Source organism: Argiope bruennichi, chromosome 2, assembly GCF_947563725.1.
Source record: "Argiope bruennichi chromosome 2, qqArgBrue1.1, whole genome shotgun sequence".
Taxonomy (NCBI): domain Eukaryota; kingdom Metazoa; phylum Arthropoda; class Arachnida; order Araneae; family Araneidae; genus Argiope; species Argiope bruennichi.
The window spans coordinates 131,206,409-131,227,691 of NC_079152.1; the positions used below are offsets into that span (position 1 = coordinate 131,206,409).

The following is a 21,283-nucleotide window of genomic DNA, read 5'->3' on the forward strand; positions in this document are numbered from 1 at the left end:
GGTTGTCTAATTACATCTGAAGGCGTGAAACCTTTACCGGAAAAAGTTCAAGCCATTTCTGATTTTCCCAAACCTCAAAATATATCTGAGCTAAAGCGTTTCTTGGCCATGCTCAATTTTTACCGTCGATTTTTGCCTCATGCCGCTCAGACTCAAGCTAGCCTACACGAACTTTTAAAAAACTCTAAAAAGAATGATAAGCGACTTGTTCCTTGGACTGACCTCACTACAGAAGCTTTCGAAAAATGCAAATCTGATATTGCAAATGCAGCTACTTTGAACTTCCATTCACCTAACCAGCAATTATCTATCATGGTTGATGCTTCAGACTCAGCCATCGGATCTGTCCTCCATACAACTACGTCTAATGGTCAACAACCTCTAGCATTTTATTCCCGAAAACTTACGCCCTCAGAACGTAAATACAGTACGTATGATAGGGAACTTTTGGCGATATATGCAACTATCAAACATTTTCGACACTTGTTGGAAGGTCAAAATTTCATAATATTTACAGATCATCGACCTCTTACTTTTGCTTTCACCAAAAAATCTGACCCTTCTTCTCCAAGACAATTAAGATACCTTGATTTCATTGCACAATTCAGCACCGACATCAGGCACGTATCGGGCTCAAAAAACGTTGTAGCTGATACCTTATCTCGTATTAATGAAATACAGTTACCAAAAATAGACTTTTCTGCCATGGCGGAAGCACAAGCATCTGATGAAGAACTTCAGACTATTTTGGCAAAGAATGAACTGTCACTTTGTTTAAAACCTCTCTCAACCGACCCCAATTCATCTAAACTTTACTGTGATGTCAAGCAAAACAAAATTAGACCTTACGTCCCAGAAATTTTTCGAAAGAAAGTTTTTCTATCTTTGCACAATATTTCCCACCCAGGTATCCGTGCCACTAAACATTTGATTTCAGAGAGATTCTTTTGGCCGTCCATGCAAAAGGACATTTCAAATTTCACCCGTTCATGTCTAGATTGCCAAAAATCTAAAATAGCTAGACACACCAATAGTCCTCTTAAATCTTTTCAATTACCTGCAGCCAGATTCGATCATGTTCATCTAGATCTCGTAGGACCTCTTCCACCTTCAAACAATTGCGGATACCTACTTACCTGCATAGATCGTTTCACACGATGGCCTGAGGCAATTCCCATTCCTGATATTTCTGCTGAAACTGTTGCGCGTGCATTCATAACTCATTGGATCTCACGCTTCGGTTTGCCTTCAATAATCACGACAGATCAAGGACGACAATTCCAAAGCAACTTGTTTTCTTTGCTCAGCAAACTCTTGGGTGTCCAAAAGATCCGAACGACCCCATACCACCCAAAAAGCAATGGAATAGTCGAGCGATTCCATCGATCTCTTAAACAAAGCCTCCGATGTCATGCATCTACGAAATGGACCGAATCAATTCCTTTGGTTTTGCTCGGACTCCGAACCGCATTAAAAGAAGATCTACAGTGCACATCGGCCGAACTAGTTTATGGCTCAACCCTTAAACTACCATCAGAATTTTTTGAATCCCCTTCAATTAACGTCGAACCTCATGAGTTCCTAATAAATTTACGGACCTTGATGGATCAACTTAAACCTGTTGCTACTGCACCTCATGACACCAAGAAAGTATTCGTTCATCCAGCTCTGGACACTTGCTCACATGTGTTCGTGCGCCACGATGCTGTTAAAAAACCTTTACAAGCGCCATACGATGGACCATACCTCGTACTCAAACGAACTGATAAAATGTTCACAATTGAAAAGAACGGCAAACAGTCCACGATCAACATTGATCGCTTAAAGCCTGCGTTCTTCGAGAACTCTCACCAGTCCTCTGCACCAGCAATATCACCACCAGTTGCAGTTCCGACTTCATCAAAACCAGTACCTGAACTGTCTCCATCGAGTCCTGTGTCACCTACAAATTCTACTCCAGTACCTTATGTGACCAGATCTGGCCGACGAGTTCGCTTCAACACTCGTTACCTCTAACTTCAGTGCCTGCTGCACTACTAGAGGGGGGAGTACTGTGGCGATCCTGCTTCCATCAAAATGACTGTATTCGAAAAACTATTTTCCTAACTGCGCACCGGAAGTACGAAGCAGTTATCTACGATCAAGCGCGCTAGCTGTGCGAATAAAAAAGATCAATTTCCGGTCTTTCAAAAAAATCTGTTGTCTGTCGATGTGTTAGCGTTAAAAATTAAAAGATATAAATTTTTTTATATAAAAAAAAACATTTTATATAAAAACAAAAAAATCTGTTGTCTGTCGATGTGTTAGCGTTAAAAATTAAAAGATGTTTTTTTTTATATAAAAAAATTTATATCTTTTAATTTTTAACGCTAACACATCGACAGACAACAGATTTTTTTGAAAGACCGGAAATTGATCTTTTTTATTCGCACAGCTAGCGCGCTTGATCGTAGATAACTGCTTCGTACTTCCGGTGCGCAGTTAGGAAAATAGTTTTTCGAATACAGTCATTTTGATGGAAGCAGGATCGCCACAGACATAAGGCTCGAAGGCGCCTGTGTAAATGCGTCTATGCAGATGGTGATGTCTGGAAAAGAATCTGTTAGCAACTGTATTAAGTTTGTACATGAGCAGATCACTTTTCCGACGGACGTGCCTAAAGTGTTCAGTGAACGTAAGCTTGCAGTCCCATATGACCCCCAGATATTTGAAAGAAGATGCCACTTTAATGGTGGAATTTTGGAAGGAGATAGACGGTGGGTCGTCTGAATTTAACCTGTTGCCGTATGTAATTGGCATGAGAACCATTTTGTCAAGACCAAAAGTAAGCTTGTGCTCTTTACCCCAGAGGTCAATCCTGGACAGGTGGACATTTCATAAGCAAAAAGTAATACAAGAGCTGTTCAAATGAAAAGGTACGAAACGACACTGTGGGTATAAATGAAGATACTATACACCATAGGCCTGAGCACAACGATCGCATTGATTAACGTGCCTAAGGGTTCCTTGTTCCCAGAATTCCTGTGACCGAGACGAGACCCAGTCCTTCACAGCGTCCTTCAGTTCGCCGTCCGAGTTCAAGCGCTTCCCTTTCAGGTGTTTTTTCTTGGTACCAAACACATGAAAATCACAGGGAGACATATTCGGGCTGTAGGGTGGATGGTCGAGCTGCTCTCACTTAAACTTGGTCAGTTCCGCGTGTGTGACCCTGGAGACGTGTGGACGTGCGTTATCATGGAACAGAACCCCACCCTCCATGAGAAGTACCGGTCTTTTGTTCTTCATGGACCTGCGTAGTCTTTGGAGTGTCTCACAGTACACATTGAAGTTAATGGTTCTTCTGTGCTCGAGCAATTCAACAAGAAGCGGACCTTAGACGTCGAAAAAGACGGTGAGTAACACCTTGCCTGCTGACGACTTTGAACTTGTTAGGGGGAGGTGAGGACCTATGCTTCTACTGCATGCTGTCCCTCCTGCTTTGTCTCTGGCTCATAGTGATGGCACCAGCTCTCATCACCTGTGACGATCCACTCCAGGAAAGCGGAGTCTTCATGATACCGAAACAGATGTTGAAGTGCTAACACCATACGCAGTTCCTTGTGCTGGTAGGTCAGCATCTTCGGAACCCACTGCGCGCGCACCTTCCGATAACCAGGGGTGTTTGTGGGACCCCAAAAAATCCCCGGAAACTTTTACGGACTTATTACCGGCATTTTGGAGTTTCGAGAAGGGGGGGGGGAGAAATGAAAAATTACAATTATGAAGTATTGAATGACCTAATTATAAAAGTTCAATGAATTACTTTTTTTGCAAAATTAATAACCATAAATTTTCAAACATATAAACTACTACATTTTATGCAAATCTTTTAAATTACCTGAATTAATTCTTTTAAAAAAAATTATCTAATTTCTGCTGCTTTTTTTTTTCTGATGTTTGTGGGCTTGTCTTTCTTTTGTGGTGAACTTCACAATTGCAGGAAGGTTGACTTTTATTTTCCTCATTTACAGTTGAAGAAATTTCCTCGAGAACTGCACATGCAGAGGTAGAAGCAGTTTGCTTTTCTGCTAATGTAGAAGGTTTTTCAGAGACTTTTATAGGTGACTCATCTGAAATACATGTTTTTAAGTCCTCTTGATATGTTTTCCAACTTCTGTTCATATTCAGTAAGAGATCTTTGTGAATTGGATCAGTCATTGGATTTTTTGAGCCATATTTTTCACATGAGGTTTCTTTAGAAGCCATTAAATCATATTTAATAGTCTGCACTGCATCTAGGGAATCAATCTTAAGAGAGGTTCTATAGTCAGTGACAAGTGTATCCATTAAGTTGAATGCACTTTCCACTAATGGGCCATGGAAGCAGCTAAGGCAGGCTTTGACCAATTTAGCCAATGTAGGATACTTATAATCATTTGTGAAATCATCTTTTAAATAAAAAACTTTAGACCAATATTTATCAATTGTACACTTGACTTGATTTCCACTTTCATCAGATGTGTAGAGCATTTCTTTGGTGATATCAATATCACTCTGGTATAACCTTATTTCAGCTTCTACTTTTGACTTTTCATTATCACTAAAAATATGGGACATAAAGATGATAATTTTTCCAAAGCTAATATTGTACTGGTTTTACCTCTTAGCTCTGGATCTAATGCTGTAAAACTAATTAGATATGAATTTTTAAGGGGTAATTTCTGTTTCATATGCTGAAATTTCTAAATGAAATTCTCTTGCGTACATAAATAAAAAAATATTTCAATAAGCGAAACGAAAAATTTACACGTGCATCAATAAATGAAACGAAAATTTTACACAGCGAAGAAAAAAAAGTTCCGAAGCGATCAATGACAAATAGCTAATACGGCGAAAAATCCCCCTTCTCTACTTATTGGCACCACGCCAGTAGAGATAAGACCTTTGAACCCAGAGTCACGTTATCGCACATCTGGTCGAACGAAGTCTCCCCCTTTTTTTTCTGCCGCGCCTACTTGCCGAAAAGAATCCAGAAGAGAATGTCCGAGAACCGGGGGAATGAGTCATAACTCGCAATAAGGAAAGAAGAAAAAAGAAGTTTTTTCCCCCTTTTCACGCATTATCACTTCCTTTGGAGAAAGAAAGGAAAAGTTTTCACCACACACACTGACCTTGAGTTTTCTGCTTTAAAAGCAAACAAAATTACCCAGATCAAAATAAATAATTCATTATTATTCCTACTTCCTTTTGAACGACGATCCCCAGAAATTCCGGGGATCGAAGTTCAAAATCCCCGGAATTCCGGGGTTTCCCCGGAGCACAAACACCCCTGGATAACGCAACTGTCGTGAACAACTGTCCACACTGTTCCAACAACTGTCCACCTTCATCGCCAATATTCGCAAAGTGACACGCCGATCACTTCTCACTAGGTCGTCCACGTTGTCGAGGAGTTAGGCCGTGATGACTGTGTTTGCCTGGCTGGTCTCGGATCATCAACCAAACTCTCACGGCCTGCACGAAAACGGGCACTTCACTTTCGCACCGACTTGTATGACACACAATCGTCCCTGTATACGGTGATCATCCGGCGATGAATAGCGGCCGGTGTTACACCTTCCGCTCTGAAATTGGATAACGCCACGCTGCTCTTCAATCGTCGAATTTTGCAATGTGGACGCCATCCTGTCTTCACAAGCACTGTCACGTAAATTGGACTGCGCTCTTTATAAGAGCCTCATCTCTCTCCTGCACATGCGGGCGCTCGCGCATGCTTCGATCTACGCCGGAGACTCCAATCGCATCCCTAGATGTTTCGCTACGTTCTCCCATAGCGGCATAGGCAAATATGTTAATGGTTACGTTGTTACGACGTTTTGTACCTTTTAATTTGAACACTTTCATTAGTTTTCTTATAATGGAGATTTCCAACACAATCTAAATTTCTAGAATATTTGTGGAAACCTTTAAGAAAAATTTTCAAAATTGTGGGCTATGTATGAAGTAATAAATATTAAGAAAACCCCCCTTTTCATTAAGATTTCCCACTGTCAGAACTATTCACTTGAGGCTTTGTAATCTTTTTAATTTATTACAACATAAATTATTATTTTTATATAAATACAGAACTAAAAAAACTTTTTTAATTGGATACTCAGACAATAGGAATTGAAATATAATAGACGCCTTTGGCGACCAGCTAGTTCGAACAGGATCTTGGCTATCCTTAATTTCAATTAAATCGTTTCGATATAATTTCATATACATGATACCGTGAAATTCCCAGAAAACATTTTTATACTTCTCCTAAACTGCACAGATATTCAACAAAATCCTTTTTCTTTAACTCTCCAAATGGAAGAAAATCTCGCGATCTCTGAAAAGGATGAAAATATTCTTTGGACCAAAATATAAGGAATGAATTTTTTTTTTTTCTCCCAGCTACATTATTGCATGAATATCAAGATGGCATTCGTTATGTATAGAGAAAAGCAATCTTTGGTGAAATTACGTAGGAATGAATGGCTAGTTAAAATCAGTGGCGTTATCACAGTAAATTTTCTTACTGCTGTTCGTAATAGGAATTTGTACTATTTTAAAACTGAAACCTGATTAAGAATCTTGAGACCACCTGGCAATCTACGATAACTGTATAATCAATTAAAGCCTGAGTACGATGGTTGCAATTCTCGACAGTGTGCTTACTACAATGTTTTCTTCTTTAGAAATGTATTATACGTCTGTAGTAAATTTAGCAATGATGTCCAATTGTCTGACATGCCTTGGATAGACTCAATCTAAATTCTGCTGAAAGGCAAAGGTGATGGATCTGTGATCAGTGAAGATGGTAAATGATCACCCTATTAAAATGTAGCTAAAATGCTTTATCGTAGGTAGTTAGATCTCTATCATCTGCGCTGATGATACGGATTGAGAGAAGGGGTTTAGTGTTTTTTTTTAATTATAAATGGATGGATAACGATAGAAAGGTATAAAGCAAAAATCTTCTAGTTTAAAGGTTTTGAAATGATTTGTTTAAAATTTTGCAGATAGCTCAAGAAATATATTATACAGATCCTAAACTAAAGAATAAACTGCATTTCTAGCCATTTTTTTAAATAATGGGATTCAACTGATCAATAACATGAAATTTTCAATTTTTTTAAACATTATGAAGAATTAAAACAAATATAAAATATTTCTAAATGAATAGATTATTCATTCTTTATTTCAGAAATTGAAGAGCATATTGAGAAATAATTATATTGAACTTGGACAAAAAATATGCATTAGATTTTTATTTAAGAGGTTCTCCGTAAAAAAAAATTGAACCAAAGATTAGAATTTGATGAAAGAGCACCCACATATATATATATATATAAAATAGTATTGAAACGTACGTAAATGAAAATATAAAAATCAGTGTAATTTCCAAAAAATAGACAAAAAATTTTAAAACAATTTCAATATTTTGCAAAAAAAAAAAAAAAAAAAAAAAAACTATTTTTAACGCTCAAGATGTTTTTTCATGTGTTTATGAATCTAGAGAAGCAATGAAAATGTCACTGAGATAGCAGAACACAGAATCTGGACCGCACAATACAGTGTTCATTTTATAGTCTAGTTATATTAACGTCCCGTTATAAAACAAAACTACGGCAATTTTGGGACGGATCTCGTAATTGTAAACCGCGGTAAAATGATGAGGGCTGGATGTCTGATACGTTGTCACGATTATTTGGACGACCTTTGAACTTCGGTCATCATCAAAAGTAGGGGATTCAGTTTGTCTGTTTCGAAGCCTGATATTTGATAGGTGGTGTGAACTTACCAGCTTCCTCGCCAAAGTGTTGGTGAAAATAATGTTATTTTCATCACCGTTATTTTTGGAACTACTTCTTGAATTCGATCTGTTTCTTTCTTCCTCGAGGACTGGAATCTCAATGTCCATTCATTTCAGCTACCTGCAGCACCAAGTTAGTTAGCTTAGTCTGTTTATGTAGATCGTCGACGATATTGTTATCACACGATGGTGAAATAATTCGAGTTCCTGGAGGTGAATTGGAATTTAATTCCCATATTTAATCAGCCAATGCCGATAATTTAGTGAAATCATCGCTGTTTATGAGCAAAATACTCCTCATATTGAACGGAAATCGTTGCTTCCAAATTTCAGCTTCCAAGTCATCAATCAAGTTGCTCATTTCACAGAAAGGTGGGATTTTTTTTTAATCGCTTGATTCCAATTCAGACAGGATTTTATAAGTGTTTTATTTTTCTGCCAAAAATTTCAATAATCCTATTTTTAATGGCTGAATATTTTCTCTATTATTGTGTTTCATGAGGATATCATTGATTTGTGACAATGTGGCTGTTTCTATCGAACTGGCTATATAATCATATTTCTTTCGATCAGTTGTAATTCCAATGTTGTAGAAATGGGCTTTGATAAGAAGAAACCATCTTTTGGGACGGGATTTCCAAATAAGAGCAATTTTTAGACTTATCCTGGCAATTGTTGATTCACCGATGGTCTTCCTGCGTTCTCGTATGTAGACAATTTGTCAAGAGCATTAAATTACATACATCAGGTCAGAAATGAGTATAAATGTATTATTTGTATATTATAGAAACAAAATTCCTTTTATAATCTCTGTAACAAAGAAGTAAGAATAAAAGGAATGACACTGAATTCCCATTTTTAACGAATATCCTCTGTTATTGTTTCAAAACTTTCTTGTAGCCACTTTAGCAAAAGGAAAAGCACTTGACTTATGATATCACAGCGGTATAAAGCCTAAAAGATTTTGGAGACAGTTCGATTTTGCATTTAGCCAAGGTTTCGCACTTCTAACTTGACTTTAAACCCAATGTCCTGATGAAAAAGTTATCTTGTTCCATTTTCAACGTACGTGTTTATAAAGGGTTTCCTCCTCTTTCAACGTATAAAAACACGCGTAGGTCAATCAAAAGCTTTTTACTTTCTCATATGCGTAGTATAGAGAAAGTATAGTAATCGTCAAAAAATTCGAACTCGAGATTTTGATGAATCTCCGTGTTTTAGACCTGAATGAGTTCGAAAAATACATTTATAGAAAATGTCCGTCTGTCTGTTTGTAACAAAGATAACTCAAAAACGCTTTGACCTAAACGGTTCAAATTCGATATACGGTCCTTGCACCAAATTTCCAAATTTCTATCAAATTTTTAGTACAATCTGATCAGAGAAAATCCGTCAGTCCGACTGTTCGAATATAAGTTAACACTATAATTACAAAACGAAGATATCTAGATAGATAAAATTCGGTATGCATATTTAACATCTATAGTGTAGATAGTTATCACATATTGAGCCAAATCAACAAAGAATTGACCTTCTGTTGGTGCGCGCTTTTAGAATCGTATAAATGCGATAACTACAAAACGCAACTATGTAAATATCTCAAATTTCGTATGGGATTTTGTGACTACAAGTGCAGTTTTGTGCCAAATTTTGGCTTCAATCGGTTGAGAAAAACGCATCCAAATGCGGTTTTTGTATACTATTAACCACATGCCATGGATGAATCACCAAAATAACTCTCCAAGGATGATATGAAAATGCTAAATTCACGCCAAAAGTTAATACTTCATAACTACTGCACGCCAATGCCATGTATGGCGTTCTCAGGGATGACACCTTTATGAGAGAATATGTGAGAAAATTTAGGTGAGACCACTTCCACTGGTTTAAATGAGCGGGAGTGGTCTCGTCTAAACTAAAGTGAATTGGTAGCATAATAAGTAAACGGAAAGAGGTAGGACAGGGTTGCCATTGTATTTTATGGCCTTCTATCACCCTGTTGGCAAATTACCCTCTTGGCACCTCGTTTGGCAGATTAGATAAAGTCTCAATGTAGAACGCAATATTTATTATAAAAAAATTAGATTAAATTAAATAATAAATTAAAAATATTATCTATTTTTAATGTTTGCACAATATTTTGATTTTTAAATAATTTCTTTACTGCTTTTTAAACTTGTAGGTAAGATCCCGTGGTTGCGAAGTTTTACATTTTTATTCTTTTCTGTAACAAGTAATTCAGTGGTGCTTGAAACTCTTTATGGATTTTCCTTTCATCAACATTCAGAATAATGCAGATTTCGAAATTTCAATGACGTGATCTGCTGATCTCTCTTCTGTTAAAAGAGAATTAAATGTCGTTCGCCGTTATCTTTGCAATTACGTCCGCAAGTTCGTTTTTTCAAAACGACAATTATTTTCGGAATTGTTCATATTCTGTTGCATATATATATATATATATATATATATATATATATATATATATATATATATATATATATATATATATATATATGGGATGGAATAAAACGAACGCTTTATTCCATCCCGGGAGGCATAATGTATGTATAAGCAGGAAGCGACGATGTACGTCAGTCTACAGCACGACACAAGAGCGAAAGAGAAAAAAGCGACAGACAAATTTCTCCGATTATTATATACCATGAGATCCTGATAGGAATTTCTTTACACCTATCGATTTAGGTAAGGGAAATTTATTTTAAAAGAATTTGCATAGCTTGACAAATTTTTACCCCTTCACCCGGAACGTGTGCAAATGCAGATGTAAGCATTTTTACAAAATTCCTGGTGTTTTAATTAAATAAAAAGGGTGGAATCTTATCAGGAAATAAGAGAACATTTTAGAAGGATAATATGGGTTAAATTAAGATAAAATTAATCAGAATTTTATATATATATAACTGAGCAACAGCAACTCGCTGTTTGCTTCAAAACTCGTTTTTTTTTTATCAGCTTTCAGAATAAATTGGTATTTAAGTGACATAAAACAAATAATTTCAATCAATAGATGAAATTTTTAAAAAATAGTTGTAATTCGTAATAGTTAGCAAGCCTGAAAACTGAAAGATGTATCGGAGCAAATGAGAGATATCATGGAACATTGATTTTGATTAAGTGCTCGTTTACAATCTTATGCTATAGCTGCGTTCGCCAGTAATTTCCATTTAAATATTCATTTACTATTATTTTATAGGATAAAATATTACCGTAAAATTATGGAAAACTACTTGATTTTGAAGAGAGTCCTTGTAAATTTAGAGAGTGCTCGTTTTTTTAAAAACCACAGATAAATGTGATAATGTTGACAAGGCAATAATATGCGACTAGATATACAAAGATAATATTTTAGATACGAAATATTGAATCATGACGAAACTGAGCACTGCATTACCAGAATTGTACAAAATGAATCAATCTCAGCCGAAAAATAAGAAACTGTCATATAGCGCAAAGTAATTCAGAACATACATCGAGTTAACATACATTGACACTCTTCTTGATTACTTAAAGCACCAAAAATACTGAAGGCTAATGGAAAACGAAGTAGAATAATTGTCTTTATTGTTTTATTTCAAGCAATAATAAAATAAGTAAGTATTGACTTTTTAAATATTCTGCCTATTCTTTCAATTTCATATTCATGATGGTTTGTTTATAAAGGATTTTATCAACCATGTATATTTCCATCAGGATTTTCCATTAATTCTATATAATCATGAGTCTTCTATATATAAATTAATATGTTCGTTATTAAATTTTAGGTAAATTAAAATAATTCCGAATTTTTTAAATCACTATAATTGATTTTAGAAATAAATAATTATGGAAGCTGGGAACTTCAGAAAATATGTCATCAAGAAATTTATTTTAACCTTGATTGCAATTACATTTAAATTTTCTGATCTTTTAGTCACACCTCAATGTTTGTGCCACATTTTGTAGAACTAATTACTAAATCACAAAATAAATTCTGTTTTTGCTCATATAAAGTCACTCTTGCAGCAATTATAAAGAATTTCTTTTCCTCTTTCAGAATTACTCATACAATATTCTACAGAAAATTTAGCGGTGGAAGTACTTTTGAATCCTCATGTGAGTACCCTCAAGCAATGTTTAAAGAACCTCCTTGCAGCCAACGTAGGCCACAAACACGTCATCCATGCCGGTTACGCTTTCACCGGTTCTGGGTCTTGGGTTCTTCAAGACGGAAGTTTCTCTTACGACGATTTCGTGGACACTTTACAAGACGCAGATGTACAAAGAGCCCTGAGACGCCATCTCGGGTACACAATACACGTACACTGCATTCCAGAAGGTCCGTGGGCTCAAAAAGGTGATGATGAAGGAGCTTTAAACAAAATCTATGAATCCTTATATATCAATCCTGCCAGTCGAGTATCTGTTGTTCCCGGATCAGCCATTTTATTAAACTGTCTTGATTCTGTTTTAAGATTCCAGCCTCTCACTGAAATGATGAAATCCTCTCCGGTTGTCGGGAATATTCGCTTCAACAGACCTACGCTCTATGTATTCCCTGGCGGTCAAGGAGACTGTGCTCTCTTCGGAGTCAGTGGTTTCACAATGCTCATCGATGGAGGTTTCAACCGCAAGCCATGTTTTTGGGAATTCATAAGACACCTAGATCGTCTGGATGCTATTATGATCACACGTCTCAACGAAAACAACGTGTGTGGTATCACAAATGTCGTTCGTCGCAAAATGGAAGGAAAGAGAGTGTATCCTCAAGTTGGCTACGTGTTTTGCAATGTAGCCGAAGGAAAACAAAGCCCAACGAGTCCGGGATCTACTGGTCAAGACAGGGATCCATTACTAGTTAGTGTAATCCAAGAAGGACGTGAATTTAGTGAAAATTTGCAACAGCTTGGACTTAAACCTCACCGGTGTCTTAGGGACTGTCAAGTTGAACCACTGACTCTCTTTCATAAAGTTGGGCATGGCACTTTAGAAATGTACGTGCTTAGTCCTCCTAAAGACAGTAAAGAAATGAAAATGTTTTTTCAACAATGGACTTCTTATAAGGAACATTTCAGTTCAAAAAGGTACCTCGATGATCGGGAAGTTCCTATTCCTTTATCACACGCTATGTCAATATGTGCACTGCTAGTATGGAAGCCAGCTGATCCGGCAGATACAATTACCAGGGTACTACTTCCAGGCAGTGCTCCTCAAAGTAAAATATTTGAGGGTCTAGAACATTTAAGACATCTGGAAGAGCTTAAGCATAGGACATGCAGTCAGTTATCTTTAGGCATTAAATATGAAGAACGAGTAAAAGTGAAAACTACTAAAAAACAGGTTGTCAAAAGTGTAACAGCTAAACAAAAGGCTGAAATTATCCGCCCGTCTTCCCCAATAAAGGTTAGTAAGGAAATAGAGGATCAAGCAAAACTACAAAGAAAAAGAGCTGAATCTCCAATAAAACAAATGGGATCACCCGTAAGAAAACTTAAAAAAACGACAAAAAAAACCGAGGAGAAAAAAATTCTGCTGACAAAAGATGAAGTTGCGATAAAAAGAGCTATAAGTAAAGAGATAAAATCTGTGTCGAAAAAGATTAAAAAGCGTAGTCGAAGTAAAGAACAGCGTTTCATTAAGGGAGATGAGAAAATAACTACCGGTGCTCCAGAAGGAGAAATAATTCCAGACGATACTGTGATTTCAGTAGAAAGTGAATCGCAGCCAATGTTAGAAAGTGAAGGGATTAAAGAAATCGAATCTCCGAAAAAAGAAGAATATGATGCTACTGCTGAAGAGGAAAAAATTTTGCTTGAAACAAAAGAACGTGAAAAGGAAGTACCAAGCACTCCAGAAGAAGAGCATATAACTGTAGAAACTCCAGAAGAAATAGAAAGTGATAAAGATGAGAAAATCACAGAAGAAAAGAGAGAAGACGAGGTGGATAAGTCTCCAGTACATGAAGAGTTAAAGTCACCAATTAAGGATGATGAAGAAATAGTTAAAGTGGAGGAAATTCCAGAACCCTCAGATCTTAGTAAAGAAATTTCAGAAACAAAAACGCCGACAGAAGTCGAAGCTGAAGCGATAGAACATATCAAACCTGAATCTCCCGTCCAAGCTGAGGTCGCGGAATATCCTGTTATAATTAAAGAGACCAAGCTACCTTCACCGGACAAAGAAAAGGAAGTAGAATCTAAAACGATGCCTGAAAAGATTCCTAAGAAAAAAATTGTTAGCAAACCAACGCCTTCAAGAACTATTTCATCCTTATCTGAAACACCAAAAATTCGCAGAGAGCAAGAAATTAGAAAAACACAGGTGAGAAAAGATAAAGCTGTGGAAAAAGAGAGCAAGGTCAAAGTAATTTCCAGAACCACTAAGACTATAAGCAAAACAATGGGTGCACAAAGTCCAGTTGAAAGTACTTTACGAACGCCACCATCAAAACCTGCAACTAAACCAAAGGAACAAAAAACGTTTCGACAACCTAAAACTTCGACCCCAATTAAAGCAGCACAAAGATCTGAGCCTAAACCGATAAAAATACCAGGCATAACCGAGATAAAAACAAAGATGGCAAAGGATGTAGTCAATAAACGTGTGGCTGAAAGTAAAGTTACAGCGAAACAACTTGAAACTGTTAAATCTAAAGCTCCTACAACTCTCCCGAAAAGTCCTATAAAGAAACCAAAAGAGAAATTACCTGTAATGTCGCCTAAAAAGAAACCTAAAACAACAACAGCTGCTCCAACACGAGCTACTAAACCTTCCAAAGACAAAACGAAGCCAAAGCCAGTAAAACGACCAGAAAAAATAAAAGAAATCATTCCGTCCGCACCCGAAGACATTAAAGCAGAAAAACTAGAAGAGAAGGGACCAACTGTAACAGAAGAAGAAGCCATTCCGTCCCAGGTATCTACGCCCCTTGAAAAATCTGAAGGGGAAGAAATGATTCAAAGTGTTCCATCCAGTCCAAAGGATGTGCAGCCTCATATTGAAGACATCACAGAAGAAATAGCAGAAAAAACTCCGTCCGAAGCAGAGGAGAAAGAAATTGTTGCTGCAGAAGAGCAAGCCCCTATCATATCAGAACCTGAGGAACTGGGAGAAAAAGCTGAGGGTGATAAAGTTTATGATGAGCAAATGATTGTAAAAGAAATAGAAGCTGTTGAAGCAGCAGTGGATGAATTAATAGAAGGAATGCAAGACTCTAAGATTAAAATCCTTCCTACCGTAGAAAAAGAATTAGAAATTACTCAGAAGGAAAGACAAGACATCGAACCTCAAGAAAAGGAAGAAGTCGCAGTTCTTACTGAGGATACTTTACGAAGAAAAAGTGAAGCAGAAACTCCTGTCGAAGTTATAATCGATCTTGAAAAATTAGATTTATCTAAAGTGGATGTAATAAAGTTGAAAGAAACTGTAGAACCTGTCATTCGGCCTGAATTATCCTTTATCAAAGAATGTATGAAATCGAGAGACATTTATTTAGAAGATTATGAAACGACAATTTTCGAAACCATTTTAATAATTTTAAAACAAAAAAATGTTTCCTTGCCTGTGGAATCAATTCGCGAATATATAAGTGAAAATAAATTTGAAATAGTTGAAATAATTTGCAACGAATACAAAAAACGCCTTCAAGAAGTAGAAGAAATTGTTCCACCAGTAGTAGAGGCTGAAGTAACACTTGAAGAAATTACGAAACCGAAAGTCACTTACAAAGATATAAAGCAGCATCTAACACCAGAATCAACAGCTGCTATTTCTTCACTTGTGAATGAAATCAGGGAAGAAATTGACATTGATAACTTGGAAGAAAAAATTGCTGAAGTGGCATACGAATGCCTTCAACAGAAATCAATAACTCCGACAAAGGAAACTTTTACAAAATATATTATTGAATACAGAGTAGAAATTGTGACCATAATTAGAAAAAGATATATTGAAGAACGTGTTGAAGAAGGTGAAGAAGAACCAACACGTCCCGCAGAAAAAGAAGAGAGACCAATCAAAGAAGTGGTTTCTCCGGAGTCAGTTAAAAAATGCTTGACGACGAAAGGAGAAGAAGAAATAAATAAACTCATAAAAGATATTAAACTTGAAGGGGTGTCTTATGATGGCCTTGAAGACACAGTTTATGAAATTATTAGCTCAGGATTACCGGAGAAGCACATTTTTGTTAATGAAGAAATAATAATTATGTACATAATTGAATACAGAAAACAAATTATAACAAAAATCAAAGAAAACTATATACGAGGACTCACAGAACACAAAGAGGATGAAATTACTGAACCAGACTTCAAACAATATTTAACACCAGAATCAACAGCTGCTATTTCTTCACTTGTGAATGAAATCATGGAAGAAATTGACATTGATAACTTGGAAGAAAAAATTGCTGAAGTGGCATACGAATGCCTTCAAGAGAAATCAATAACTCCGACAAAGGAAACTTTTACAAAATATATTATTGAATACAGAGTAGAAATTGTGACCATAATTAGAAAAAGATATATTGAAGAACGTGTTGAAGAAGGCGAAGAAGAACCATCACGTCCCGCAGAAAAAGAAGAGAGACCAATCAAAGAAGTGGTTTCTCCTGAATCAGTTAAAAAATGCTTGACGACAAAAGGAGAAGAAGAAATAAATAAACTCATAAAAGATATTAAACTTGAAGGGGTGTCTTATGATGGCCTTGAAGACTCAGTTTATGAAATTATCAGCTCAGGATTACCGGAGAAGCACATTTTTGTTAATGAAGAAATAATAATTATGTACATAATTGAATACAGAAAACAAATTATAACAAAAATCAAAGAAAACTATATGCGAGGACTCACAGAACACAAAGAGGATGAAATTACTGAACCGGACTTCAAACAATATTTAACACCAGAATCAACAGCTGCTATTTCTTCACTTGTGAATGAAATCATGGAAGAAATTGACATTGATAACTTGGAAGAAAAAATTGCTGAAGTGGCATACGAATGCCTTCAAGAGAAATCAATAACTCCGACAAAGGAAACTTTTACAAAATATATTATTGAATACAGAGTAGAAATTGTGACCATAATTAGAAAAAGATATATTCAAGAACGTGTTGAAGAAGGCGAAGAAGAACCATCACGTCCTGCAGAAAAAGAAGAGAGACCAATCAAAGAAGTGGTTTCTCCTGAATCAGTTAAAAAATGCTTGACGACAAAAGGAGAAGAAGAAATAAATAAACTCATAAAAGATATTAAACTTGAAGGGGTGTCTTATGATGGCCTTGAAGACTCAGTTTATGAAATTATCAGCTCAGGATTACCGGAGAAGCACACTTATGTTACGGAAGAAATAATAATTACGTACATAATTGAATACAGAAAACAAATTATAACACAAATCAAAGAAAACTATATGCGAGGACTCACAGAACACAAAGAGGAGAAAATTACTGAACCGGACTACAAAAAATATCTAACACCAGAGTCTACAGCTGCAATTTCTTCACTTGTGAATGAAATCAGGGAAGAAATTGACATTGATAACTTGGAAGAAAAGATTGCTGAAGTGGCATACGAATGCCTTCAAGAGAAATCAATAACTCCGACAAAGGAAACTTTTACAAAATATATTATTGAATACAGAATAGAAATCGTAACCATAATTAGGAAGAGATATCTTAAAGAGCGTGCTGAAATAGATGAAGAAAAAATACCAAGTCCAGCAAAAGAAGAGACATCAATGACAGAAGAATTTTCTCCAGATCTAATAAAGAAGATAGGAGAAGAAGAAATAAATAAACTTATAGATCAAATTAAACACGAAGGTATTTCATATGATGATTTGGATGAAACAGTTTATGAAATCGTAAGCTCAGAATTACAGAAGGAAAAAGTTACTATTACAGAAGAAATGATAATTTTATACATAATAGAGCATAAAACAGACATTATATCTCTCGTCAAAAAGAAATATTTGACTTCAATTGAAAAAGTTAAAGGCATAGTCTCTGAAGAATATGAACAAGAAAAGACACCTCATCTCGTGAATATTATGGAATGTATGACACCAGAAGTGAAAAACGTTATCAATGATCTCGCGAAAGATATACAAGTAGAAAAAGAGATGTTAGAAAATACGATAGAAGTAATTCTTCAGACTTTAAGTGAAAAAATGGAAGAAAAATCTATTTCACTTGAAAGCAACACAATCATAAAATTTGTCACGGAAAATAAAAAAGAAATTGCGAATCTAGTGCAAAAAAAGCTTACAAGTGAAACAAAAGAACTTCTAACACAAGAAATTGCGGGAACTGAAGAGATTCTGACACCGGAACTAATCAAAACATATCTAACATCCGAAGCTAATGATATAGTAACCATATTTATTGAAGAGTTGAAACTAGAAGAAATTTCAGAAACTCAATGTGAACAAATAACTTTACATACTATATTAGAAGCAATTAACAAGCAAAAAATTCAACACACATCAAAGAGTGTCTCAAAATACATCATAGAAAATCGCATTTTTATTTTACAACTAATCAAAGAAAAAGCAGCTAGTCTTGTAACAAAAGAAAAAGAAATTTCCATACCTCATAAAACACATGAGGAAGAATTTGAAAAGGAAAAGGAGCAGTTACATGAAAGAAAGAGAGAAGCACCCTCACCCATGGAGGAGAAGACACCCTCGCCATTGGAGGAGCAAAAGATACCATCACCAGTCAAAGAGGACAAGGCCCCATCACCAGTTAAAGAATCTAAGGCACCGTCAAAAACTGAAGAGGAAAAGATTCCTACACCAATCAAGGAAGAGAAGGACCTCTCCCCAATAGAGGAGAAAGCACCCTCGCCAGTGGAGGATCAAAAGATTTCATCACCAGTTAAAGAAGAAAAGGCCCCATCACCAGTTGTAGAAACAAAGGCTCCGTCAACGCCTGAAGAGGAAAAGATTCCTACACCAATAAAGGAAGAGAAGGACCTTTCCCCAACAGAGGAGAAAGCACGCTCGCCAGTGGAGGAGCAAAAGATGCCATCACCAGTTAAAGAAGAAAAGGAACCATCACCAGTTGTAGAAACCAAGGCTCCGTCAACACCTAAAGAGGAAAAGATTCCAACACCAATCAAGGAAGAGAAGGCACCCTCCCCAATCGAGGAGAAAGCAGCCTCGCCAGTGGAGGAGCAAAAGATTCCATCACCAGTTCAAGAAGAAAAGGCCCCATCACCAATTATAGAAACAAAGGCTCCATCAACACCTGGAGAGGAAAAGATTCCTTCACCAATCAAGGAAGAGAAGGCACCCTCTCCAATAGAGGAGAAACCACCCTCGCCAGTGGAGGAGCAAAAGTTGCCATCACCAGTTAAAGAAGAAAAAGCCCCATCACCAGTTGTAGAAACCAAGGCTCCGCCAACACCTAAAGAGGAAAAGATTTCTACACCAATCAAGGAAGAGAAGGCACCCTCCCCAATAGAGGAGAAAGCACCCTCGCCAGTGGAAGAGCCAAAGATTCCATCTCCAGTTAAAGAAGAAAAGGCCCCATCACCAGTTGTAGAAACAAAGGCACCGTCAACACCTGAAGAGGAAAAGATTCCTACACCAATCAAGGAAGAGAAGGCAGCCTCCCCAATAGAGGAGAAAGCACCCTCGCCAGTGGAAGAGCCAAAGATTCCATCTCCAGTTAAAGAAGAAAAGGCCCCATCACCAGTTGTAGAAACAAAGGCACCGTCAACACCTGAAGAGGAAAAGATTCCTACACCAATCAAGGAAGAGAAGGCAGCCTCCCCAATAGAGGAGAAAGCACCCTCGCCAGTGGAGGAGCAAAAGATGTCATCACCAGTTAAAGAAGAAAAGGCCCCATCACCAGTTGTAGAAACAAAGACTCCGTCAACACTTAAAGAGGAAAAGATTCCAACACCAATCCAGGAAGAGAAGGCACCCTCCCCAATAGAGGAGAAAGAACGCTCGCCAGTGGAGGAGAAAAAGAGGCCATCACCAGTTAAAGAAGAAAAGGCCCCATCACCAGTTATAGAAACAAAGGCTCCGTCAACACCTGAAGAGGAAAAGATTCCTACACCAATGAAGGAAGAGAAGGCACAATCCCCAATAGAGGAGAAAGCAGCCTCGCCAGTGGAGGAGCAAAAGATTCCATCACCAGTTCAAGAAGAAAAGGCTCCATCACCAATTATAGAAACAAAGGCTCCATCAACACCTGGAGAGGAAAAGATTCCTTCACCAATCAAGGAAGAGAAGGCACCCTCCCCAATAGAGGAGAAAGCACCCTCGCCAGTGGAGGAGCAAAAGTTGCCATCACCAGTTAAAGAAGAAAAGGCCCCATCACCAGTTGTAGAAACCAAGGCTCCGCCAACACCTAAAGAGGAAAAGATTTCTACACCAATCAAGGAAGAGAAGGCACCCTCCCCAATAGAGGAGAAAGCACCTTCGCCAGTGGAAGAGCAAAAGATTCCATCTCCAGTTAAAGAAGAAAAGGCCCCATCACCAGTTGTAGAAACAAAGGCACCGTCAACACCTGAAGAGGAAAAGATTCCTACACCAATCAAGGAAGAGAAAGCACCCTCCTTAATGGAGGAGAAAGCAGCCTCGCCAGTGGAGGAGCAAAAGATGTCATCACCAGTTAAAGAAGAAAAGGCCCCATCACCAGTTGTAGAAACAAAGACTCCGTCAACACTTAAAGAGGAAAAGATTCCAACACCAATCCAGGAAGAGAAGGCACCCTCCCCAATAGAGGAGAAAGAACGCTCGCCAGTGGAGGAGAAAAAGATGCCATCACCAGTTAAAGAAGAAAAGGCCCCATCACCAGTTATAGAAACAAAGGCTCCGTCAACACCTGAAGAGGAAAAGATTCCTACACCAATCAAGGAAGAGAAGGCACCCTCCCCAATAGAGGAGAAAGCAGCCTCGCCAGTGGAGGAGCAAAAGATTCCATCACCAGTTCAAGAAGAAAAGGCCCCATCACCAATTATAGAAACAAAGGCTCCATCAACACCTGGAGAGGAAAAGATTCCTTCACCAATCAAGGAAGAGAAGGCACCCTCCCCAATAGAGGAGAAAGCACCCTCGCCAGTGGAGGAGCAAAAGTTGCCATCACCAGTTAAAGAAGAAAAAGCCCCATCACCAGTTGTAGAAACCAAGGCTCCGCCAACACCTAAAGAGGAAAAGATTTCTATACCAATCAAGGAAGAGAAGGCACCCTCCCCAATAGAGGAGAAAGCACCTTCGCCAGTGGAAGAGCAAAAGATTCCATCTCCAGTTAAAGAAGAAAAGGCCCCATCACCAGTTGTAGAAACAAAGGCTCCGTCAACACCTGAAGAGGAAAAGATTCCTACACCAATCAAGGAAGAGAAAGCACCCTCCTTAATAGAGGAGAAAGCAGCCTCGCCAGTGGAGGAGCAAAAGATGCCATCACCAGTTAAAGAAGAAAAGGCCCCATCACCAGTTGTAGAAACCAAG

General features: G+C 37.4%; 1 protein-coding gene across 1 annotated transcript in view; it reads left to right on the forward strand.

Moving 5' to 3' along the window:
* Nucleotides 1-21,283, forward strand: part of LOC129962336 (microtubule-associated protein futsch-like) — an 87,838-nt gene that overhangs the window by 66,485 nt on the left and 70 nt on the right. Inside the window, exon 3 of the mRNA XM_056076082.1 lies at nucleotides 11,877-21,271. Within this exon, the coding sequence (XP_055932057.1) occupies nucleotides 11,877-21,271 (9,395 nt within the window). The remainder of the gene's footprint in view (nucleotides 1-11,876; nucleotides 21,272-21,283) is intronic.